The sequence below is a fragment of the Malaclemys terrapin genome, chromosome 20 (assembly GCF_027887155.1).
Source record: "Malaclemys terrapin pileata isolate rMalTer1 chromosome 20, rMalTer1.hap1, whole genome shotgun sequence".
NCBI lineage: Eukaryota > Metazoa > Chordata > Testudines > Emydidae > Malaclemys > Malaclemys terrapin.
The window spans coordinates 14,646,558-14,672,482 of record NC_071524.1 but is presented as its reverse complement, the minus strand read 5'-3'; the positions used below and the strand labels follow the sequence as shown (position 1 = coordinate 14,672,482).

Sequence of the window (25,925 nt, the reverse complement as noted above, 5' to 3'; positions counted from 1 at the left end):
CCCCCCTGCTCTGTACCAGTAAAAGCCCTGCTTTGCCAGCACACTAGGGGCTTCTGCCAGCCCAGCGGGGATGCTCAGAAATCTCTTCTCATCAGACCCCCGGCCAACTCAGCTACACTGCAGTGTAGTGTAGACGTGGCCTTTTCCTGCTCTAGCTATTCCCCGCCCATACAGAAATAGCCACATCGATACAGCCACCCCAAAGGGTTTAAGTGTTAAAGCAGCACAACTTTCTCCTATCGAAACGCCCACCCTGGGACAGTGGCAGAAGTGGGGATGGACTCCAGGCACCCAGAGCTCTAACCACTAGCCCAGACCGTCCCAGGAAGCAGCCGATCTCCTTTATTAACTGTGTAGTCATTTACACGCATGCAAAATACTCCCGTTTGGAAGCAGACACGGAATGAACCTCTAGGACCAGCGCTTAACAGATGCCCTGCAGGGCTGGGGGAGAGAAGGAGGTGGGGGCAGAGAGGGTAAGTCTTTTCTTCCCAGGGCCCTACTTTGGAGGAGAAATATTATTTTACAAAGAATTAAACAAAAAAAATATATAATAATAAAATAGCTGCGGCACCATGCAGCAGCCGAGATGGCATTTATAATCGCTCCCTCTGTTATCTGTATGAATTTACTTGTAACTAACAAACACAGAGCTCCCTTGACAGACACGCCGAACAATGCAAACTCCGCTAATTGCCGCAATTTTCTCTGTCATTTTCTTTAATTCCTTCATTTCGCCTCTCTTGAAATAACCCCGCAGGTCAGACCGAATGCTCCTATAATTAAAAGCATTTAATGTAGGAATTAGAAAGCTGCTAGGCTGGGAGGGAGGGAAGAAGGGGGGGACATATATATATGAAAAATACCTTCTTCTTTTTTTTAATACTTTGAAAGTTGCCAACTCTTAAAGTAACAAAGCACCAAATAACAACCCCTGCTGTTCGTCTCAGATTCAACGTCTCCTTGGTCTGTTAGGACAGGTTCAGAGGGAAAGGGGAGCCAAATACATCCATTTCCGTTCAGCACAAACTTTAAGTTACAGAGGAGAGTGCTGGGTAGTGGTTAGAACAGGGTCTCTGTGTCGCTGATCTCAGGGTATCAGGACTCCTGGGTTCTATGCTGTGGCTCTGGGAGCATGTGGGGGTGTCTAGTGGTTACAGCAAGGAAACTGGGAGTCAGGACTCCTGGGTTCTATTCCTGGGGCTAGGATGGAGCTGGGAATTAATGCTGGGTTTTGTCCTATGGCTCTGGGAGGGAAGTGGGGTCTAGAGGTTAGAGCCAAGGGGTGCAGTCAGAACTCCTTAGGACTATTCTGTGGTTCTGGGAGCATAGGGGGTCTAAGGACAGGAGAGGGGACTGGGAGTCAGGACTCCTGGGTTCTATCCCTGGGGTGGAGATGGGAGACAGGATTCCTGGGTTCAGTCCTCTGGCTCTCAGAGAGAGTGTGGTCCAGAGAAAGAGGGGAGTCAGGATTCCTGAGTTCTTTGTGCAGCTCTGTCCCTGACTTGCTCTGTGACCTTCACCAAGTCATGGCTTCATGCCTCAGTTTCCCCTGGGGCAACAGGGGCTGCGAGACTGAGAGAATGTTTGCAACGCATCTTTAAAAGCTGCCTCATAATAACAAGCCCTTCCGTGGCAGCCTCCTGCCAGGAGAGACTCCCTGCTTTCCCAGGTCAGACAGATGATCACAGTGGTCCCTTTGGCCTTTGACAGCATTAAGGAGCTAAGCATCTCCTGAATGGAGAAATAACCTGCCCTAGCCCTGGGAGATGCCGCAAGACATCAGCCTGCCAGGAACGCCTCCATGTGATCACATCAGCCTGCAGGTCCTCCCTTATTATGTGTATTACGGTAGCACCTAGAGGCCCAAATTTCATAGTCTCTGCCCCAAAGAGTGTACTTTATAGTCCAAAAGGCACAAAAGACAAAGGGGCAGACAACTGAGGCACAAAAAAGGGGAAGTGACTTGCCCAGTTGGCACAGTGGGAACAGAACCCAGGTCTGGTGGCTTTTAGGCCTGGCCCTTCACCACTAGCCCACACTGCCTCTTGCTTGGCAGGGGAGCCCCTCTTTCTCTATTCAGGTGCCTGTATATGCTCCGTGCCCCTCTAATATCTGGACGCTGCCCAGTCATTAATGAGCCCTTCATCACAGCCCCCTGGAAGCAACAGCAGGGGCATAAGCCCCATCGTACCGAGGGGGAAACTGAGGCAGAGCGCGCTCATGGCTCTGGGAGGGGAGTGGTGTCTAGTGTTTGGGTGCGGGGCTGGACTCCTGGGGTCTCTAACCAGCTCTGGGAGGGGAGGGGTGGTTAGAGCAGGGGGTTTTTGAGCTGGGACTCCTGGGTTCTATTCTGGCTCTGAAAGGGAATCTGAAGGCGTAATTAGAGTATGGGGGACCCAGGAGTCAGGATTGCTGGGTTGATGCCTAGCTTAAGGGTGACCTGTGGATGAGTGAGAGCTGGGAGGGATGGGGAGTCAGGACTCCTGGGTTCTATTCCTGGTTCTAAGAAGGGAGTGATGTCTAGTGGTTGGAAATGGGGGCTCAGAGTCAGGGCTCCGGGATCTTGGAAGGGAGTGATGTCTAATAATATAAGCAGCGCGGACTGGGGTCAGGACTCCTGGGTTCTATCCAGGCTCTGGGAGAGGAGCGGTGTCTAGTCGTTAGAGCAGGGGTGGCTGGGGCTCAGGACATCATGGGTTCTATCCCCAGCTCTTCTGCTAACTTTGTGTGACCTTGGACAAAACAACAGTGAAATCACAGTGCACGCCAAAAGTTTTCTGGTGTGCTTTGATCTATTCTGTTTTGACACAGGAGAACGGCGTTGCGCACTACAGAAATTTTAGTGTGCCACAGCAGGGCCCACCCAGACATAGTGTGCAGCAGGCTAGTACGCTGTCGAGTCACATTCCAGCTTCCTGGGCACTAACTCTTCATCTAGACCAGTGATTCTCAAACTTGTTCCACCGCTTGTGCAGGGAAAGCCCCCGGCGGGCCGGGCCGGTTTGTTTATCTGCCGCGTCCGCAGGTCCGGCCGATCACGGCTCCCAGTGGCCGTGGTTCGCTGCTCCAGGCCAATGGGGGCTGCTGGAAGCGGCACGGGCCGAGGGACGTACTGGCCTCTGCTTCCAGCAGCTCCCATTGGCCTGGAGTAGCAAACCGCGGCCACTGGGAGCTGCGATCGGCCGAACCTGCGGACACGGCAGGTAAACAAACTGGCCCGGCCCGCCGGGGGCTTTCCCTGCACAAGCGGCGGAACAAGTTTGGGAACCACTGATCTAGACAAACCCAAAGTCTGACCTACATAACCCATGCCAGAGAGCCCCCATCCCCCACAGGTGTCCCTGCCTCCAGCCCATATCTGGTGGTTGAGCTAGAAGAACATAGCTTTTGAAAATAACAAGATACCGAGACTGAGGGAGATCTTCCCTAAGGGGAGGCTCTCAGCTTCCCTTTTTGAGCTTGTCCTCCCCTGACATACAACTTGGGGTTTGGGCTTTAAAGTTTGTTTGCTTTGTTGGTTTCACCCCAGTCCCAATCTCTAGGAAACCAGAAAAGCCCACGCACATGTACATGCCCAACACGCTCTCTCCTGAGCTGAGATTTCTCTTTAAAAGGCACCTCACTTCCTTCCTCCCCCCTCCGCCGTCGCAAGAAGCCTCCTTCCTTTTCAAGCCCGCACTGCTGAATAATTGAGCAGGATATTCTACTCGGCATGAAAGAGGCAGGGCTCAGTTCACGCCGCCCGTGTTCCAACAAGCTCTCTGGGCCCCTGCGGGGGCACCGAGCCACCGACACACCTCCCCCCCTCTCCCTTGACCCCACTTTGAAGTGGGAAGTGGAAATTTCTGAATCTTGGGCACGGGACTCCAGTCCTGGTTACTCAGAGCCTGCAGCTTTATCATCACACCTTGAGATTCTGAGGGTCTCTGAACGGGCTGGTGGTCCAGTGAAACAGACAGACGGACCGAGCCTCGTACATAGAAAATTAATCATACACCAGGACAGGTCATCGACTCCTCAACTCACCTGATTTTTTGTTTTTCAGCCCCCAGCTGCAGGAGCTGACAACTCCCTAAGAATCACAGCGTCTGCTTCAAGAGTCTCAGGGCGGCTTGGGGCAAGGCTTTTTGTTACGTTCTATGTCTGTCCAGCGCCCAGCACAGGGTTGGGTCCTGCTCCATGATGCAGCACATAGGTGCTACCGTAATACACCTAATAGAAATAAAATGTACAGCACCTAGCACAATTGGGGTCCCAGGCCACAATGACCGCAGCATCTAGGTGCTACCGTAATACAGCTAATAGCAATAAAATATAAAGTGCCTTCTAGCAGAATGGGGTCCTGGGCCACGACTGGGGTTCCTAAGTGCTACCATAATACATCTAATAGCAATAAAAATGCGCTGCGCCTAGCATAATGGGGTGCTACCGTAATATACCTAATAGCAATTAAATGTAAAATGCCTTCTAGCACAATGGGGTCCTGGGCCATGACTGGGTAGTCCTAGGTGGGACTCTATAGTAACCTAATAGCAATAAAAAAGTACAGCACCTGACACAGTGGGGCTCCTACATGCTACCATAATACAAATACATCATAATAATAATACCATTTCTACCTTCAAATTAACCAAGGGATCGCTGGGGAGGTGTGCGTATGTGTTTTACGAAGAAATAGCCAAATGCACACCTTGATCGCTTTCCTTGTACACTGAATCCCATTCCCTACCCCTGCTCCTCTCTGTCTGTTTCTATTGAAAGCCCTTCTATGCAGGCTCTGTCCTACGGATCAATACAGTACCTGAGCCCCCTTCTAAATACCGAGGCCCCTAAACACAGAGGATAACCCGAGGTCTTATCGTGCACTTTTCACCAGCAGATCTCAAAGCACTTTACAAAGGAGGCCAGCAGCATTATCCCCATTTTATAGACAAGGACACTGAGGCATGGGGCAGTGAAGTGACTTGCCCAAGGTCAGCAGCTCAGTGGCAGAGCCGGAAATAAACCCCAGGTCTCACAAGCCTGAACTCCACAGCTGGGGTATCACAGATTGGACCCTGTCTTGGGCTGCTGATAAAGCGGGTCGCTTCTCCTTCAAAGCAGAGTTCAGTGCTTGTAAAAACCAGCCAGATCTGCCCGCGCTGGCTCCTGGGCGTCCTCCAGGGAAGGTGCTACTTCTAGGAACAAAGGCTGTCCCTGGAGAACGGGCCCTGGGAAGCAGAGACTCTGAAAAGGATAAGCAACAATCAGGAGGTCCCAGTGTGATGCTGTGGCAAAAAAGGGCATACTCAGCCAACTATGTCTATGGCATGGGTAAGACCGATGCTGGAATCCAGTTCTGGTGTCCACGTTTTTAAAAGGCTGTGGAAAAATGCCAGCGAGTGACAGAGCTGAAATCAACAAGAGGATCCAAACGCAACTTGATTACAGTGTGTCAGTAGCTTCACGGGGAACAGATCCCAGGTACTCATGGGAGCTGTAATCTAGCAGAGAAAGGCAGAGCAAGAAACCACAGCTGGAAGCGAAAGCCGGGCAAATTCAAACTAGTAAAAAAGACCCCTAATTTTAACAGTGAGGACGGTTATCCATAGGAACTAACACCCAAGGGAAGTGTGTGTGGGGGGGGTTTCTCCGTCTTTTGATGGCTCCAGATCCAGACCGGCTGCCTTTCTGGAATATGCTTTAGTCCGACCCAAGCTACTGGGCTCACTGCAAAGGTCACCAGGTGAAACTCTGTGGCTTGTGTTATGCCGGAGGTCAGATGAAAAGATCTAACGATCCCTTTGAGAGCCTTAAAACTGACGTGTCCGCAGAGCGGATCCAGCGTATGGGCGGCAGCATTCCAGTGGCTTTTTATTTCCTTGGGATTTGGAAGCAGCACGCTGGGCCGCAGGGGCGAAAATGCAGGCCCGGCTCGGTGACCCTTTTAATACCGGGTTAAGGACCCGCAGCTGGCCTGCTTACCGGCTCGCTTAACGAGGCACCCCCGGGCCCATTCCAGCCACCCGGCTGGCCCAGCTGCCCGACTGGCTGAGGGGCCTAGCAAACCCGCTCTTGGGGTCAGCAACACCAGCAGGCTGCTCCAACCATTCGCCTACGCCTACTTGTTCCCAGCCCTGCTCCTGCCTGGGATTCAGCCTTGCCCGTCCTGGCTCACTCCAGGTAACCCGGTTCTGACCCCTGACTTTGGCTCTGACCCCTGGTCTCCCACTCCTGGTTCCTGACTCCAGCTGCAACCCTGGCTCCGACACCTGGCTACTGACTCCGGCTCCAACCACTAGGCACGACTGCCCACGCCCCGGTCCTTAATGGTTTCACTGCTGAAGCTCCCGGACAAGGGGGCCAGCTATTAACGCCAACCGCAGTGGCAGATTTTACTGTCCCGCTGAGAACCCCCCTCAAATTCACTTCACTCAGGCCACCAAAACAGCCACCGCTCTCAGCAACAGACCGGCCCCGTTGCAAACTAGCTGGGCCCCTCTCCATGTCGCCACCGATCGCCTGAGCCAGCCAGCCCCCTATTCAGGGTGCAGCTGTTGGCGGAGGAAGAACTCGCTGGTGTCTGCTGAACAATACGAGATATTTTTATCCATTGAATGCTTCGATCCACTCAGCCAGCCGTGCATTCAGAGCACGAGGGATCACGCCTCCCGGCTCCGTAGGCAAGAAGACCAGAAAATCTGCCTCACGCAAACTCGGCCTGGTTAGTTTAGCCAAGAGAAGGCAACTTGATCGTGGGCCACAAGCACCTAGGCCTGGAGATTTCTGACAACGGAGGGCTCTTAACTGAGCGGACAAAGGCAGGAGAGCTGATGACTGGGGGTTGAAGTTGGCCAAATGCAGACTGGAAACAGGGGTGCACATTTTAACGGGGCGGGGGAGTAATCATTGGAACAGATGCCCGAGGGTCAGGGTGGCTGCTCCATCACTCGGCATCTCCAGCGACAGCAGAGGTCTCTTTCTAAAGAGCTCCACACTAGCTCGACCACAAGATCTGGGCTGGGTGCAGGGATCACTGGGTTACGCAGGTCAGACTATGTCCGGGGTTCTCAAACTGGGGGTCAGGACTTCTCAGGGGGTCATGAGGTTTTACATGGGGGGGGGGGTCGCGAGCTGTCAGCCTCCACCCCAAACCCTGCTTTGCCGCCAGCATTTATAATGGTGTTAAATATATAAACAAGTGTTTTTAATTGATAAGGGGGGGGGGGGTCGCACCCAGAGCCTTGCTGTGTGAAAGGGGTCACCGGTACAATAGTTTGAGAACCACTGGACTACGTGATCAGAATGGTCCCTTCTGCCTTAGCCTCTACAGGGCTGATTAGCATCTACACTGTGGGGTGAGTGTCATTTAAGGTTGCTTTAAGGTCCCAATAACATGGCCAGAGTGCTGAAAGGGGCCTTTGAATTAGGCTCTGGAGAGATGAATTGTACCATCATGCCTTAGCATCCTCTCCTGCTTTACCAAGGCATCATCCAACGGTCTTCATGCTCCCTTCCCTTCCTCAAGGACTGACCCACCCAAATGAAACTCTTGGGGGTCAAGTATATATTGCTGTCCGGGCTCACCAGCTGTGATGCCTTCTCCGCTCAAAGCTCTGTGTGTGTGTGTGTGTGGGGGGGGGATGTCTGGCTGAACCCCCAGGATTCACGGCAAGCCAAACTCAGGGATTTTGATTCCAAACTCTCTTCCCTCGTTATTTTCCCAGCTCTGCTCAAAGCATCAAGGTCACTGAATGCACAGCCCCTTCCATTCACCAAGCCCGTGAGCCCTTTGTAGGTCTCCTGCATGCAAGCCCCCTTCCCAGGGTTGAAGATCCAGTTATCCCTCCTGCCCCCCACCACAGGGCACGGATCGACTTTCCGTAGCGTGACACCAGCTCCCGTGAGCTGCTGTAACCAACTCACCCCAGTGCCTGCCCTCCGCCAACCATCTTATCTCACTCACACGCGGAAGGTTTCAACGTGCTCCTGGGAAAGAGGAGGCCGGGAGGCTTGGAGAATGAAGAGCCGCTCACCTCTAGGGGACTAGCGTCACTCCACCGCTCACTGACAGCAACTCACTCCATGGAGTCTGTAGCAGGGGTAGGAACAGAACCCAGGAGTCCCGACTCCCAGGCTGCTCCGCTAACCGCTAGATGACACTTCCCTCCATGAGCTGGGAATAGAACCCAGGAGTCCTGAATCCCCGTCCTCCCTGCTCCAATTATTATACCTTCCCCCCGTCCCAGAACTAGAAATAGAACCCAGGAGTCCTGAATCCCAGTCCTCCCTGCTCCAACCCTTAGACCCCTCCCCTTCCAGAACTGCATGTTTCTACAGAGAGCAACAATATTTGGAGTGACAAAAATTCATGTTAACAACAGTCTGGAAGGGCTATTAATTAAACATCCTGTATCAGGGCTTAAATCAATCTCTATTAGAGATTAGGGTGAGACCTAATGTAAATAGTAAATTACACGGCCAGAAGGGACCACTGCGATCCTCTGGTCTGACCTCGTGTCTAATACAGGCCAGAGAAATGCCCTGAATTAACTCTTGTTTGAACGAAACACGTTCGTTTGTAAACACGTCCCATCTTGATTTAAAAACCACCAGGGACGGAGAATCCACCATGACCCTTGAGAAGGTGTAAATTTTTAACAGTGAGAGTAATTAATCGTTGGATCCTCCATCTCTAGCCATTTTTAATTGAAGATGGGATATGTTCCTAAAGGAACTGCTTTAGGAATGATTGTGGGGCAGTTCTCCGGCCTGGGTTATGCCGGGGGTCAGAGCAGATGATCACAACGGTCCTTCTGGCCTTGGAATCTCCGCATCTAGAAACGTGGGGGCAGCTTTATCCAAAACCTGCAATTGTGGGGTTCGTACCCCTTCCTCTGAAGCATCTGGCACAGACCACTGTCGGAGACAGGCCTCAGCTCTGATCCAGCCTGGTAGTTCGCATGTTCCTAACTCAGCACAAATAAAAGGCATTGCAGGGAGAAGATCAAATGGGTAAATAGCCTTAAAATCATGCCCCCAAACTCTTGGCAAAACAGCAGCAATGAGAATGGGACGAGTGGTCAGCTGTCCTGGCCCCAGGAGACTCCCACAGCCAGTTTTCACTTGAACTCGCTCCCTGCGCCACGCCTCCAAATTGTATTGTGAGCCGAGCCCATCACAGGAGATCAGCAGAAGGATGGTGGTTTAGGGTTTTCTTTCAAGGGAAACAATTAGGCGAAACCGGCAAGAATTCACAAAATGTTCCGGTTTCACTGAACCTGCCTTTTTTTTTTTACTGAAAAAAGTTTGGTTGAAATTTTTCCCCGAGATCTACTTAGAATACTCCCAGGACAGCTGTTGTCTGTGGAGACAAGGGGCAGTGCAGGGGCAGGCATGTGTGTGTCAGAGTGTTAAAGCATCCCAGCAAATGCTTGTTGTGTGGCCTGTCTATTCTATAGATGTGGAAGCCTGGATTCTGCAGCACCCTGCACCCCAGGGGGGAGAGAGAGCTCAGTGTTCAACATCTTGCACCCCTTTCCTCCAGCACCCTGCACCCCCAGAAGAGGAAGGGGGCAGTGCCTGTATCCTTTAGCGTTGTGCACCCCATCCTCTGGTGCCCTACATTCAGGGGGCCCCCTCTGGATTCTCCAGTGCTCCGACACCTTGCACCGTCCTTTGCATCACTGCAACGCACGACTAGATCAGAATGGCACCGATTTGCACTCCTGTTGCCCTGGTGCAGATGACGCAAGGTGAATCAGTCCCAGGGGCTTTGCATCTTGTGCTTCTAGAACATGCTCTTCCCGCACCCCCTGTTCCCACTTGGGCGATGCAGACAGGACTCTTGCTTGAGACGCTGGGGGTGGGGAGGGAGGCATATCTTGCATCAAGCAGCGGGGACAATCTGGGTCAATTAGATTGAGAGGCTGGTAATTGTGGCTGGATCTGGGCCAGGCCTCCACAATTCACCTTTACAAGGCAACCAGCAATGGGGTTGGTTTTTTTTTAAGCCTGGGAGGGAGAAGAAAACATGATTTCAACCTCTTACAAGCTCAGGGCAGAAGGCAGCTCTGGCCAGCCTCCCCTTCCCTGACAGTTGAGCAGCCGTTAATCCTCACTGAGATGTCAGCACCAGCGGGGGCCATGGCTCTCCAGGACCCTGCCCTACCTAGGGGGGTAGCGTGGGTCAGCACATTGCTTTGGTTGACCCATTTCTGAGCCTCTCCCCTGAGGCAACCCCCGAGGACTTTGGGGTGGTCTGTGCCCATTGGGGTGGCCACCTTAGTTGCCAGGAAATACATGCTCCCCTGCAAGGCTCTGCATGTCTTTGCCCCCTCCCCAATTATCTTTCCTGGACTCCTATCGTGTTCTTCCCTCCACTCCACCAGTGATGCGGCTTCAGCACTCGGTCTATCAGCCTCCCCCGCGCTGCTCCCTACTCAAGGAACAATTTCCCCAAGCCAGGTTGGGCAGCCAGTATTCTGCTTTCGGCCAGAGGCCTCCCATCTCCTCCAATGCCCCCAAAATGCAGAAAGCCTGCAGCCACCAAGCCTGGCTATTAAGCAAAAGGGAGAGAGGTGGCTTGTTCCCTGGGGGGGTTGGGCTCTGCTGATTGTGAGGCCTCTGCTCTCTCCCCTGCTCCAGCTCTGCCCCACTGCTGGCTGGGGATAAAACTGGCTTCCTACATAATAACCCAAGCTGAAGAATCCCGCCCAGCCGTTCCTGCATCCAGCCCCTATCTGGTGGGCGAGCCGGAGCATGGTTTGTAGAAAGAGACGTCCGATCTCGACTCCAAGCGATGGAGATTCCACCCCACCTCTGGGTCAGTTGGTTCCAATGGTTAATTTCCCCTCATGGTTAAAAATGGGCATCTTATTGCCAGCCTGAATGTGTCTCATTTTAGCTTCTAATCACTGGATCTCAGTCAGCCTTTGTCTGCTGGACTAGAAGGAGAAATGAGTCAGAAGCATTTATCTATCCCCGCTAAACACACACCCTTCCCCGCCCCCCCAAGACAAGTACATTAAAGCTAGTCAGTTTCACTTTGTCTGTAGTCAGTTTCACTTTCTGGTTATCCCAGTTCAGTTTCCAACGCAGCAGGGAACATAATAATTAGCCAGACTGAATCAGACCAATCTAGTCCCGTATCCCATCTCTGACAATGGCCACTATCAGTGGCTTTACAGCAAGTCGCAAAATCCGCTGTAGTGATGGGGTAACTTGCCTCCACGGACACTATCTTCCTGACCCTCAACACTTGGTAGGTGCCTCCCTGAGCATAAATGAGGATTTATAGCCCTTCCAATGCATTTGGGGCCCCAATTTGTCATTGCCTTGCGCTTTGGGTGGTCCTTTACAGCAGTGCAAAGCAGGAGACTTTCACGCCCACTTTTGCACTTGTGGAAAGCACCATGCAAAGGGCAGAGCAACAGTGAATTGTGCCCTTGGGTTATTTCCCCCCCTTTGACCCTTGGCGTTTAACTCAGAATCTTCTGATTACCCCCTGGAAATCCTTTTCCAATTCCTGCTAAGCCACTAACTTCCCTTGTGGCCATGAGTTCCACAGATGCAAATGTGGGCTTGAAATTAGTGACTAGTAAATACTATCTAGCTCTTTTCATCTGTTGATCTCAAAGTGCTTTGCAAAGGAGGATGGTATTCTACCCATTTTACAGCTGGGGAAACTGAGGCATGGAGAGGGGAAGTGACTTGCAGGCCAGTGGCAGAACTGGGAACAGAAACCAGGTGTCCTGAGTCCCCAGCCTCTCAGTAAGCCACACTTCTTCCTACCTTTAAGGCCCACAGCAAGACTGCATTAACGGAGGCCAAATGTCCTCAGTTAAGAGGAAGGATGGTCCAGAAAGAAAGCTGTATACAGGTGGTCTCCCATCCAAGTACTAGCCAGGCCCAGGTCAGTTTAGCGTCTGAGATCAAGTACGGTTTGGCTAGGAAGGATTGCCCAGTCTTTAGGCTGCTACTCTAGGATTTGAGAGAGGTGAGTTCAATCCCCTGCTCCATCACAGATTGTCCGCATGACCTTGGGTAAGTCACTATGCTGCTCTGTGCCTCAGTTTCCCCATCTGTACATTGAGATAATAGCTCTGCCCTGCCTCCCAGAGGCGCTGTGAGGTTAAAGAACGCAAGATTCTCAGATGCTGTGGTGAGGTGATCGGGGCTGTTTAAGGTAGACAGACACAGTCTCTGTCCTACCGCCTCCCCAGCCACTTTCAATAAATAAATTATTCAGACTAAACGGTACAACACAGACCTCTCCGCATCGCTGCATTTCAGCAGACCACTGGTGCTTTACAAGTACCTGCAAGTCACCGTGGTAAGTACAACATGACCACTCAGAACATCAAGGCTGGACTAGCACTCAGATCTCACGGCTTCACAAGCCCAGACCCCGCCAGTTGAACTAAAGGAGAATCGCCACTAGCTGTTATCAGTATAGGGGTCTATGACACACCGGTGAGCAGTTCTGATCCCATCCAGCAGAGGGCACCGGTGCATGCACACACAAGAGCCAGTCATGCTTTACCCAGGGGCCCATGTTTTCCAAAGTGACTATTCACTTTGGCAAGTATCAGGGGGTAGCCGTGTTAGTCTGTATCCACAAAGACAACAAGGAGTCCGGTGGCACCTTAACGACTAACAGATTTATTTGGGCATAAGCTTTCGTGGGTAAAAAAAACGCACTTCTTGAACCTCACTTTTTATTCATTTTGGGGGCTTCGCTTTTAAGGGGTCTCAAGCTGCGTAACTGGAAGGGGCTGATTTTCAGAGGGCAAGTGATCAACATTTTCTGAAAATCAGCCCCCCTTTTAAAGGCATCTCAAGATCTCTAGCCAGGTCTGAAAATCTTAACCCATGAAATCTGACTCCTCATCTAGTGGTTACAGCAAAGGACAACTCTCCACCCTCCCGCAGATCTGAGACCAGAACCCTGCAGTCCAGACACCCAGGCCCCGACTGTTGTAAACCCACTAGATCCCACTCCCCTCCCAGATGTCAGAACAGACCCCCAGAGCCCTGACTCCCAGCCCCCATCAAAACAACAGAAATCGGACTTGGAGCCAGTGGGCCCCTTTTCAAACCTCTGAGATCCACCCCAAAAACTGGCAGCATCTTGCTGGCTTTTTCTTTAGAGAATTCAGCTCCGCTTTGGGCGGCCGGATGACTCAGGGAAATCAGACTGCCTTTGCTGTCAAATTAGGAGCAATTTGAGCAATTGGGCTCTCTGCAGATGTTTAATAAACTGCTGATTATTAATCAATGTGACCTTAATATTTTCCCTGGTTAAGCCTGGAAGACTTTTACTGTCAGCATAAATGCTGCTAATTTCACTAATGCAATTGATTAGGAAATTGGCCCCGGGTCAAAGATGCTAATTAGCACTAGAAATGGTGCAGGCCAACAGCTTTATTTGAGAATGGGGAGGGGGTTGCATTACGTTAGGACCAGAGCCATTGCCAAACTCAGGGTCCTGAGAGATCATCCGGTGCCTGTAGGAGGAAGGAAATGGAGCCCAGGAAGGAGGAGGGACGTGGTTATGTTATATCCCATGTGGATCTCCCACTCAAACATACAGACATCGCTACACCCGGGAGTGGTGACAAGGGCCCAGATCCCATGGTATTTACGTACCTGACTCCCTTCTGTAGCTAAACGCCTTTGAGGACCTAGAACTATGATTTCTATCAGCCGTCTCCCCTAGTCCCACTAAGGGCAGCCGAGTTTCCCTCCTCATCTTTGGGCATACAAGTGTCAAGAGCCCAGGTGATGCTGTCACGGCAACCCCCAAAGAGGTCAGCAATAACTCCCCTATCCCAGCTGATGGGGTGTAGGAAGCCGTAGGAACCCCCTGCCCTCTCTGTACAGGCTCAGAGATGGACTGAGAGCAGGAAAGGGACATTTTAAAGACAGTGTTGCCTAGTGGGTGGGTTACTGGCCTGAGTCTCAGGATGGGGTCTATTCCCATCTCTGCCAGCGTAAAGTCTCTTCCATAGCTGGTGGCGAGATATCAAAATGTTTTCCCATGGCAAATGGGGACGAAAAGTCAAAACCCTAAACATTTTCACGAACCAAAAAATAAAATAAAAATAATTTCAGTTGGGGTCAGTTGAAACGTTTCCTTTTGATTTCAGGCACTAAAAAAAATTATTCTGAATTGCTGAACTGTCTGAACAAAAAGTAGTTATCAACTAGAGAACCAGAAAAATCAGAAAATCATTCTGAAAATATGTCAAAACGAAACCATTGTGACATTTTTTTCCCCTCCAAACATTTTTCAAGTAGAAAAGTCTGTCAAAAATTTCCCGCGGAAATGTTCCCTTTTGACCAACTGGTATTTTCCGACAAAAAAGCGTTTTAGTTGAAAGATTCCCAACTAGCTGTGGTCGCCTCCTGCCTGCGTGCCTCAGTTTCCCCAGACCTGGGGAGAATGAGCCAGAAGACTTCCTTTGAAGAAGGCTTTGAAATCCACGGATGAAAAGTGCTGTATAAGTATTCCAACTATATGAAGCCACATCAGTGTGCGAGTCCTAACAAAAGGAAGTTCGGGTACCAGAACGGCGTCTCGGCATGACTCGACCCCTAGGTCACCTGTATTCTAATGGAACGAGCGCTGCTCAGAGCCAGGACTCCTGGGTTCTAACCCCGACTCATTGTGTGACCCCGCGCCTCAGGTTTATCTATCAGGAATAATGACAACGCTCTGATCCGCTCCCCAGCTCACACAGTGTCAGGAAATCAGGATTTTTTTGTTTGTTTTTTTTCAGAGCAATGTTCACCAGGATATTTGAATGTGCGAGGGTATTTCCTACTGCCAAGGTGGAGGTCCAGTCATAACAGACAGGGCACTTTTGATGCAAGAAAGGGCGCAAATGTAGGCCTCCCCCCCAAAACGATAGCCTGCAAGGAAAGCGTTGCAGCTATAGCTTGGCACCTGGCGTGCTTTGCAGGTGGAAGCAAAGAGGCAGGTTAGGATCCTCATTTTATAGCTAGCGTAACCTTGTCCAAGGTCACGCAGTGTCAGACCTGAAAATAGAACCCAGGAGTCCTGGTTCCCAGGCCCCCACCCTTCTCTAAACCCTTGCTCATACCCCCTTTCCCAGCGATCCTGACTCATACTCCTCCCTACCCCCTGGCTCTAACCCCTAAACCGCACTCCTCTCCCAGAAATGGAAGCCAGGAATCCAGATCCCCCCTCACAACCCCTAGGCCCCACTCCCCATCACACCACCTCTTTTCCCCCCCTAAGGCGCAGCTGCAACAATATCAAAAGCAGATCGAGTTCTCAGGCACCCGGTATCCTCTTGCCAAGCTCATCATTATCATAATTCCTCTCCCAACAGATCTTGGCTCCGCACACCAAAGGAGAGGCAAACTAAGCCGGCTGTGTGTCGGAATCCGTCTGCGTGTGAATGTCCCGGGGGTGGGGGGGAGGAATGGACAGTGTGGGGCTGGTCTCCCCAGCTCTCCTGTAACAATAGGCAGATGTTTATCCCTATTTCAGGGAACACATGTTATTTGCCTGATAACTACCCCGCGGGTAATGACAGTAATCAGAAATCGCTGGAAGCCTGTATTCTTCCGAGGCAGTTAATTTGCTTAATTACACACTTGGAAGCTGCATTATTTAAATGGTGATTTATTGCGTGGCTAATCAATGCTATTTTCTGTGCGCTCTGGGTGCGAGGGAGCACGCACATGTGTCGGAATGGAGCAGCCGATGCCCCTTCGATAGGACAAGGGCAGGGAGAGCTGGGGGTGGGGGGGGAGATGGAGGAGTCACAGTGCCCTCACTGGGCACATATCAGGAACCCCCAGGAGCTGGCCGAATTTGCTGTGGCTGGTCTACACAGAGGATAAGAGTCTACTGCTGCTAGCAGCTAATGAAGTGACTCTTCTAGGGTAATATCTCAGAGCCAGCGACTGGGGGACTGGACTGAGATTCTGTTGCTGGCTCGACCGTGGACTTGCTGTCTGATCATGGGCAAACTTGGGGCTCTGTTTTCCCCTCCTGGCCGTTGCCCGCCTTGTCTGTTTAGCTTATAAACTCTCTGGGGCAGATGCGCGGGGGAGAACGTCTGCAGCAGGGCCTGAGAATGCGCTTAATAAAAGTGTGAGTCCTGGCACTAGTAAGTGTTGCCGGTGCACGGGGGCAGGGCGGGGGGGCTGAACAGAAGAGACAAGAAACCCTTATTAGTATTTTAAAAGATAATATTAACAATCTCATGGGCTTGGGGCTGGCCAATCTCATGATGTTTCGGGGTCCGACCTGTGATTTTCACCCCTTTAGGGTTGGCCACGCTAGGTCAACAGCCCTGCCTTGCCCCACGGGGAGTGGAGTGTGGGTCAGATACCACGGTGATGGAGGTCGGTATAAATGGAGTATAATCCCTCTTTGCTTCATGATCCATTGGGGTTTTTTTTCCCAGCATTCATCACTAAGGGCGGGGGGGTCTTGCAGGTGGGCACAGTGGGGGGAGCCCTAATCCTTCTGCTTCCTTGCAGCTTTCAGCTCTTACCTTTGCCGGCGGGGCCAGGCGGGGGGCTCCCTTCGGCCCGCAGCCCCCACGGGGGGTCGCCGTGGTTGGCGAAGTCGCGCATCTTGAGGTAACTTATGGTGAGGCGGACGATGGAGGCTTTGTCCAGCTGGCTGGTGATGGCGCCGGGCAGGGGCAGCATCTTGGCCAGCTCATAGAACTCGAAGTTCTCCTTGCCGCGCCGGGAGCGGGCGGCATTGCGGGACTTCTCCTTCCGCAGGGCCTGCAGACTGGGGAAAGGGGGAGCACACACAGACCGGGGTTAGAGAGCGCGAGGGTTAGGGGTCGGGGGGCTGCTCCCCACCCGCCATCTTCCCGTCTCAACCAGGCAACACTGGTCCCCCCGCAGCCACCATAGAGGGCACTGCCACTGCCCTCGCCCCCCAACCCCCACCCAATGTGCAGCCACCCAGCCTGACCCCCCCAGTGCAACGCTGCTTTGGAACGTTTTCTGTTGTGGGTAGAGCCATGATGAATTTTTTTCTCCTGATTTTTCGGAAGGGCCCAGACCTCTTGGTACTCAGTAGCCAGAACGTGGCGGGCTGGGAAAGAGAATTTGCCTTCCAGGATGTGTGCAGAGGGGTACTAAATTGGCAGGGCCTCTGGGGAGCGCAGAAGGGATAAATGAGGAATTTATTGGCCCGTGGGATGCTCAGAGGGTCTGACGCTGGAGGGGAGAACAGAGACCCAGCACCCCAAACGCTAGTCCCCTCATTCTCATTTGCTAGCACCCAGGCACTGGAGCGGAAGTCCACCCTTGCCTCTGGCTCTGGACAGGACACCGTGGCAAGGCGGTCTGAGAGTGGGCTGGTCCTGCTGCTTCCCAGACTGCGTCTGCTCTATGGACTCCAGACCCCCGGCCCGACAACCCGGCCCCTCAAAACAAATTAAAAAAAAATCCCTCACTTTTTTTTCTTTAAATCACAATTTTGCATCTGGTACCCCCAGCCTTCAGATTCATGGATTTCCCAACCTCCCTTTAAGGGTTTCCTCCTTTTACAGATGGGGAAACTGAGGCCTGGGGCAGCCTAAGCAACCCGCTCAAGGGGCAGTGAATTGAACTTTGGTCTCCTGAAGCCCTACCCACTAAGCCCCCCTTCCATCCACAGCCAAAGAGGGAACGTATTCTCTGAAGCACCAAGGGTGCATCTATACTGCAAAAAACCAAGCCCCTGGCACTGAGCCTCCAAGCCCCCAACTGACTCAGGTTCACACTACGGGGCTTCAAAGAGCAGTGGAGATGTTCCCGCATGAGCCGGAGCCTGGGCTCCGAAACCCAGAAAACAGGGTGGGTCTCAGCGTCTGGACTCAGCCCGAGTGGGAATGTCTACACTGCAGGCCCCAAGCTAACAGTCACTGCAGGGCGAGGGGTATCTCTGCCACCACGCAGCCCGCTGCAGAGCTGAGCAAATAATGGGTTTTGCGGATCAGGCACCAAATCGACAAATAAAATAAAATTTTAAACCATTTGGTTTGATTCCACCGACACAAATGCGTGTTGTTTTTTTCCCAAAAATTTTTGCGTTGAATTAAAAACTTGAAAGAAATTTCAAAACAATTTAAAAACTTTTTGGCCGCTTTGAAAGGATTGTGTTTTGAGTCAGCTGTTTTCAGGCGTTTTTCACCTTTTTCTGTGATTTTTGTTTGTTTGTTTGATGATTTTTTTTTTAATTTGGGTGTTTTTCACTCGTTTGTGGGGATTTTCGTTTTTTGGGTTGATTTGGGTGTTTTCCACACTCTTCTGTGGGTGCATGTTTGTTTTTTTTAAAGGCCAATCTGAATTTGAAACGGCATTTTAAAACAAAAGTGTTTTGCAATAAAACCACCTTTTTCCCTCCGCTGAAGCTATTTGCGCCCTGAATTCATGGATCGTTTCGGAGCACAGAGAGCTGCATTTCTCCATGAAAAGTCTGTTGGAAAATTTTTCCTCCGCTCTAGACGTGAGCACTGCTGCAGTTGCCAGGCCTGGCTGGGGGGATCCCTAAATGGAAGGGGCTCCCGCTGTGGGGCTGGTGGCATCAGACAAGGGATCCCAGGAGCGGGTGGGACACTCGCTGGCACATTTCCAGTTAGTCCCATGAGGCGGAATATGCAATTCTGGCCATGAGTCGCCCCGGGAGCTGCCGGGACTTGTTTGTCTAGCGTCAAGTCTAGGCTCACGGAACGGCTGATAACCATGGAGCGCTCTGGGTCCTCTCCCCATGAGGACACAACCCTCAGCGACGGCTCCCCAAGGACACCAGGGAAAACTCTCTATGCTTGGCTGCTGTCCAGCCGGCCGAATGGAGGGGGCTGCATTTGTGTGGGATGTTTCAGCCCCAGGGTTTCTCCCTTCAGAGATTTGGTGTGGGGTGTGGGAGACCCTGAAAAGCGTCAGAGCGACAGTTCAGTTCAGTGCCAGACGTTTGGAGGCTGGTCCCTGCTACCCCAGGATAAGAGACTGTCAGCAAGCAGGCCTGGGAAAATCCTCACCGTGGGGAGGGGCTGGAAGAGCAAAGGGTGCAGCAGGAGGGGGTACAGCAGGGGGCTAGAAACCAGGACTCCTGGGTTCCATTGCCAACTTAGGGGGAAAGCGTTTAGTGAGTTGAGCAAGGAGGATTTGAGGTCTGGACCTCTGGGGTCTATTCCCAGCTCTGGAAGGAGAGTGGGGTCTAGTGGTTAGAATAGGCGGGACTGGGGGCCAGGACTCCTGAGTTCTATTCCCAGTTCAGGGGCAGGGGGAAGTGGTGTCAAGTGGTTAAAGCAGGGACTCCTGGGTTCTATTCCTAGGCTGGGATGAGAATGAGGACTAGTGGTTAGAATAGGGGAATAGGAGCCAGGACTCCTGGGTTCTAGTCCAGGTCTGGGAAGAGAGTTACTTGGGATAGTTACTTCTCATTGGGCCTCAGTTTCCCTCAAGGACACCACCATCTCCGGGGGGACGTTGTCTGGCTTTATTAACCCACACCTGTACAGTGGTTTCAGACACACAGGTGGAAGGGGCTGTATACGTGCAAAGAATCCATCCTCTTCAGCATCTTACCAGGGCACCGGCTGATTCTTAACCAACAGTCCTTGCAAGAAGTCCCACTCTACGCTAACGCACTTCACCTCATTGCCGAACGGGGCTGCCATCTTTACTGGGGGCGCTGTGCTCCAGATCGGCTGACTTCAGGCAGTCTCTGAGCAGCTGCCTCTGGAGAAGGGCCAGGCGTCCTACAAGAACAAGAGGCGAGAGAGGGTCAGTTCTCTTCCCCCCACCAGGGAGCCAATGCACGGACAGAGGAAGTGCCTGTTGCCGAAGCCCCAGCTGCTGTTGCCAAGGGCTAGGGGATGATGAAGAAGAGGAGAGACTAGGGTGACCCCTGTGGGAGGCCGTATGGCCTAGTGGATAGAGTACAGGCCTGGGACATGGGAGACCAGGGTTCTAGTCCCAGCTCTGCAGAGTGACCCTGGGGGAGTCCCTTTCTGTGCCTCAGTTTCCCATGCCTCCTTAGATTGTGAGGTCTGTGGGGCAGGGACTGTCTCTCACTTGGTGCTACCATAACTCACGCCAGCTATAGCTACACTAGCACTGCAGAGTGCTCCTAGTTTGCCAGGATAGCTGCACCTATGCTAGGGGCATTTGCCGGCACTACTGTCAGTCACAGATCCCAGCTCTTCATGCACTCTGCTATGCAGACCTGGTCCCTGCGCAGGCAGGAGGCTTGGTCCCCAGAACAGGAGTTGCCCACAGGCACATGGCCTAGATAATGGTGGATCACCTGCTCATAGACGATCAGGGTTGGAAGGGACCTCAGGAGGTATCTAGTCCATCCCCCTGCTCAAAGCAGGACCAACACCAGCTAAATCATCCCAGCCAGGGCTTTGTCAAGCCGGGCCTTAAAAACCTCTAAGGAAGGAGATTCCACCACCTCCCTAGGTAACGCATTCCAGTGCTTCGCCACCCTCCTAGTTGAATAGTGTTTCCTAATATCCAACCTAGACCTCCCCCACTGCAACTTGAGACCATTACTCGTTGTTCTGCTGGGAGCACGTCGGGCATAAGCTAAGATTGCAGGGGTATCCTTCAAGGATAAGCGATGGAGACAGGCACAATCTTTCCTTAGGATAAATGGGGGAGACCACCAGGCTCGCTGGACCTCTCACCTCTATGTGAGATCAGAGCAACGCCCCCCCTCTTTGACTCTGGGGTCCCCTCTGATGTGGGTACAGACCAGCACATTCACTTATTGGTCTGCATCATGCAGAGAGGTTAATAATCTTAGACTACTATTATTACAGTAACACCTGAAATCAGGGCCCCATCGGGCCAGGCGCTGCCCAGACACAGACCCTGCCCTGAAGTGCTCACGGTCTAAATACACAAAGGGCCCTGAGAAGATCAGTGGCTGAGCTGGGATGAGAACGGAGGTGTCCAAGTTCCCACTCCAGTGCGCTATCCACTAGACCATCACTCAGCTCTTCCCTAGTTCTTCCTCTATTGCAGCGTGTGTGTGTGGGGGGGAGCAGTATGTGGGGGGGAGCAGGGGGTTGTGTTTTCCAGTTCTTTGCCCCCATGGGAGTGCCCGATAGCATGCCCTCTGCTGGTGGTGTTGCCCCATGCATGCCGTCCAGTGGGCTTTTTTAATTGCACTCAACGGGATAGAATCACAGGGTGAGAAGGGACCGCAAGGGTCATCTAGTCTAACCCCCTCACAAGGTGCAGATTTGTTGGGCCTAAACCACCCAAGACAGATGGCTCCAGCCTCCTTTTGAAACCTCCAGTGAAAACGATCCCCCCTCCCGCCCCCCAAAGGCGTCTGTTCCATTGTCCTACTGTTCTTACAGCGAGGGGAGATTTAATCTAGATCGGCTGGGCTGTCGTTTGAACCCACTGCCCCTTGTCCTGCCCTCTGTGGCAGGAGAGAACAACTTTTCTCCATCTTTCTGATAGCAGCTTTCCAAGTATTTGAAGACCGCTATCGTGTCCCCCGTTCATCTCCTCTTTTCCAAACTAACCACACCCAGCTCCTTCAGCCTTCGCTCATACGGCTTGTGTTCCACCCTTCGATCATCTTCGTCGCGCGCGTCTGGATCCTTTCCAGCTTCTCTACACCCTTTCTATACATTGAGGACCAAAACTGGACAGAGGGCTCCAGCTGAGGCCCAACCAGCGCCGAGCAGAGCGGTACTGTCACCTCCCAGGACTTGCAGGCTATGCCTCGGTTCATGCCACCTAAAACCGCACTTGCTTTTTTTTTTTGCAATAGCATCGCGTTGCTGACTCATGTTGACGTTGGGATCCATCCACCACCACTCCCAGCTCCTTCTCAGCAGTGCTGCTGTCAAGCCAGTTACCCCCCATTCTGTATTTGGTTTTTCTTCCCTGACAGAAGCACCTTCCGTTTGTCTGTGTTGAATTTCATTGTGTTGTCTATAGCCCAGTTCTCCAATTTATCAAGATCCCTCTGAATCTTAGCTCTACCCTCCAAAGGGTTGGCAACACCCCCTACCCCCCGCACCACCACCAGCTTTGTGTCACCTGCAAATGTGGTCAGTCTGCTCTCTCTATACCTACATCCAGGGCATTAATAAAGATGTTAAACAATACCAAACCCAGAACAGATCCCTGGGGAACCCCCCTCGAGACCTCCCTCCAACCCGACATCGTTCCATTAACCGTTACTCTTTGTTTGCAGCTGTTTAACCAGTTATGTATCCACTTAATGGTAGTTCCGCCGAGCCCACATTTCTCCAGCTTAGTTATCAGAATGTCTCGGGGGACTGTGTCAAAAGCCTTGCTGAAGTCCAGGTATACGACATCCACCGCATTCCCCCCGGCCACCAAACCAGTTACCCTGTCAAAGAAGGGAATCCAGCTGGTTTGGCAGGATTTGTTCTTGGTAAATCCACGCTGGCTGCTAGCGATCACCCCGTCAGCCTGCTGGCATTCGCCAGTGGAATGTTTGCTACATGGCTCTAGCAGCTCCCAGGTATCGAAGTCAGGCTGACTGGTCTGTAGTTCCCCGGCTCCCCCTTTTTAAAGATGGGCTTTACGTTGGCCCTTCTCCAGCCTTCCGGGACCTCTCCTGTCACCCATGTGTTTGTATCATCACCAGTGGCGCCGAGATTTCTTCACCTACTTCCCACAGTGCCCTGGGTGAACAGCGTCCGGCCCTGCTGATTTGACTTCATTCAGATTGGTCAGAAGATCTGTGACGTGTTCTTTACTTTATCCCGATCTGCCTCCCTTTCCCTTTATTGTCTGTGGTCGTCCGGTCACATGTGATAGACTGAGGCCAGGTGGGCATTGAGCAGTTCTGCCTTCCTATCATCTTCCGTTCCCAGCTCACCTTCTCCACCGAGCAGCGGCCCCACGCTGCCCGTGATCTTTCTTTTTCGCCTGACGTATTTGAAGAACCCCGTCTCGTTGTCTCTAACCTTCCTTGCCAGCGGTAGCTCATTCCTCACCTGGGCTTTCCTGATCTTGCCCCTACACGCTCGCGCTATTCCCACGTATACGTCCTTGGTGCCGTGCCCCTCCTCCCATTCCCTGCGTGTATCCCTTTGGGTTTTTAGATCGCTAAAAAGTTCCTTGTGCAGCCACATTGGCCTCCTGTGGGTTTTTTTTTAATCTTTCCTCTGCATCAGAATAGCTTGATGCTGAGCACCTAGCATTACCCCTTTTAGGAACTGCCAGTCCCCCTTCAACTCCTCTTCTTCCTAATTGGTCTGTCCATGGGACCTTGCCTGCTATTTCTCAGTCGGTTGCAATCCGCCCTTCTGAAGTCCAGTGTCCTTGTTTTGCTGTTCTCGTGTTCCCGTAGGATCTTGAATTCTATCAGATCCTGATCACTTCCTCCCAAGTTCCCGACCACCTTCGCCTTCCCAATGAATTCATCCCTGTTGGTCAAGACCAGATCCAAAATGGACGACCCCCGAGGTGTTTTCTTGACCTTCTGAATCAGTCCCCTCCAGGCGCTAAGAATTAGCGGGATGGATGATGTTTGGCGGTGATAGTCTTCCAACAGACACCAGGGACCCCTCAGCTTGGGGCCGCGGACAGGAATTCCCAACACCACTACCCTCCTCCTCAGGCCCCCACCCAGGAGTAACGTGGGGAGAGGGGGCCGTTCCAGGGTGATGTTGCCGTGGCAGCCCCAGGAAAGGTCAGGGGTGTGGGTAGCAACAGCCACCTACCGCTCTCTCTGTATGGGATCAGAAAGGGGGGCCCAGTGAAAGGGGCAATTTAATACATAGGGGAGAGGCAACATGGCCCAGAGGGCAGAGCACTACGCGGGGACTCCACAGACCTGGCTTCTAGTCCTATGTGGCATTGAGTATCACAGCCCTGCTCCCTGCCTCAGTTTCCCCTCCCACCCTTTGCCAATGTATACAGTGAACCCTTCGGGGCAGGGGCTGTCTCTCACTCTGCACCTGGGCAGCATCCAGCCTGAGGGGCTCCCAGTTTTCGCTGGGGCCTCCACCATAATAACACTAAGGGACACAGAGAGGTTAAGGCCAGACACCCCTGGGAGTAACCTGGGCGTGGGGGGAAGTTACAGGCCTTGCTCCTGGCGAGCTGACAAGCCGCCTCAGCATACGGACAGAAGAGGAAGGGTACCAAGGAGAGAAAAATCTGACGGAATCTGACTAATTAAGGGTGTCATTAAGGGTTAATTAAAAAAAAAAACAATCAGCTGCCACTTACTTGGTATAACTGAGACACGGATCCTGTATAGACATACACACATGCCCTGCAATAAGAGCGCCAGGGAGTCATACCAGTATAGCTACAGTGTCTTGGAAATTACCCATCTATCCTAGGAACTTATATGGTGCCCATCACTAGAGTATCTGAGCACCTCATAATCTTTAATGGATTTATCCTCATAACGGCTGTTATCCCCATTTTAAAGATGGGGAAACTGAGGCTCAGAAAGCCTAAATGACTTGCTCAAGATCAAGCAGGAAGTTAGTGGCAGAGCAGAGCATGGACCATGGGTCTCCCAATGTCTAGACTAGAGTCCTAACCACTGGGCCACCCTGCCTCTTGTAGCCAAGCCTTTTGACAATCCTGGAGCTGACTTTCCCCCTCCCCCAAGGGTGGGGGAAAGGGTGGTTAAAGCCCAGAGCTGCACCTCAGGGCTCCTGGTTTCTAACCCACAACCCTGGACAGGACCCTTGGCCTCTCTGTGCCTCAGTTTCTCCCCCATGAGAAAAACGCTCACCTCCCGGGGTGGGTAGGAGCATAATTAATGGTCAAAAACTGCACTTCAGGAGCTGGGGCATAGACCTCCCACCCCACCCCGAAGAGAACCACTGACATCAGTTTGCACAAGGGGTCCAGCCCCGATTCTGTGTCTGCAAAGGGCTTTGGGAGTCACTGGCCAGCAGGGACTAAGAGGGAGGGTAAAGGGTTAAAAAGGCACCATGTTGTCCAAGGGGAGACAGGCTCAACCCAACGGCTGCCAGTGGCGAGACCAAGGGGAGCGTCCAGCAAGGGAATAAGCCCTGAGTTTAGGGATCGGATTAGGGCAGGGACCGTCTTTCTGTTCTGTGTCTGTACAGCCCCTCGCACAGTGGGACCGCCTAGGCGCTACCCTAATACATCTAATAGCAATAAAAAGATACAGCCCCTAGCACGATGGAAGTGGCTAGGCGCTACCGTAATACACCTAATAGCAATACAAATGTGCAGCAGCTGGCAAAATGGGGGCCTGGTCCGTGACTGGGGCTCCTCAGCGCTACCGTAATACACCAAATGCACAGTGACTAGCATGGACACCAGCAAACACCACAGCTCCTGCTGGGGAGATGCACGTGAGCCAGGTTGGGGGTGGGGTGGGGGAAACGGCGGGAGGGATCAAGAGGGGGACGAGAGCCTGAACAGCCCCCCTCCCCCGTGCACACAATCCACAGAGTCAGAACAAGGCTGCGCGGCCGCAAGCACTATCCACTGCTCCCGGGTTCGAGGTCGAATGGTGAGTCAGTGGCAAAATCCAGCAATCCTGGCTCCCAGCTCTCTGCTCTAACCACTAGCCCCCACTCCCCTCCCAGAGCCGGGGAGAGAACCCAGGAGTCCTGGCTCCCAGTCCCCTGCTCTAACCACTAGACCCCACTCTCCTCCCAGAGCCGGGGATAGAACCCAGGTGTCCTGGCTCCCAGCCCCCTGCTCTAACCACTAGACCCCACTCTCCTCACAGAGCTAGGGAGGGGGTACTCAGGATACAGAGGGTGGAGCGAGCTGCCTCCCCTCTTTTTCTGACCCTCCCCCACGCCGAGGTGCGAACCCCGCATTGGTGCCTCACATTTTCTATATCCCACCCGCCGCGTGACCCAGTGAGCCCGTGGCCCTGGAGCGGGGGACAGGGGCATTCAACGCAGAGCCAGGGGAGCCCGCGGTATAACTCCAGCCCAGCCCCAACA

The 25,925-nt window shown here is 52.6% G+C and overlaps 1 protein-coding gene across 1 annotated transcript in view; it reads right to left on the bottom strand.

Annotated features, from left to right (window-relative positions):
• The window catches only part of NPAS1 (neuronal PAS domain protein 1), a 94,138-nt gene that overhangs the window by 54,068 nt on the left and 14,145 nt on the right, over nt 1-25,925 (bottom strand). The window contains exons 2-3 of the mRNA XM_054009740.1: nt 19,558-19,730; nt 16,518-16,765 (exon numbers count right to left, since the gene is read on the bottom strand). Coding sequence (XP_053865715.1) covers nt 16,518-16,765; nt 19,558-19,649 — 340 coding nt within the window. The 5' untranslated portion in view covers nt 19,650-19,730. The remainder of the gene's footprint in view (nt 1-16,517; nt 16,766-19,557; nt 19,731-25,925) is intronic.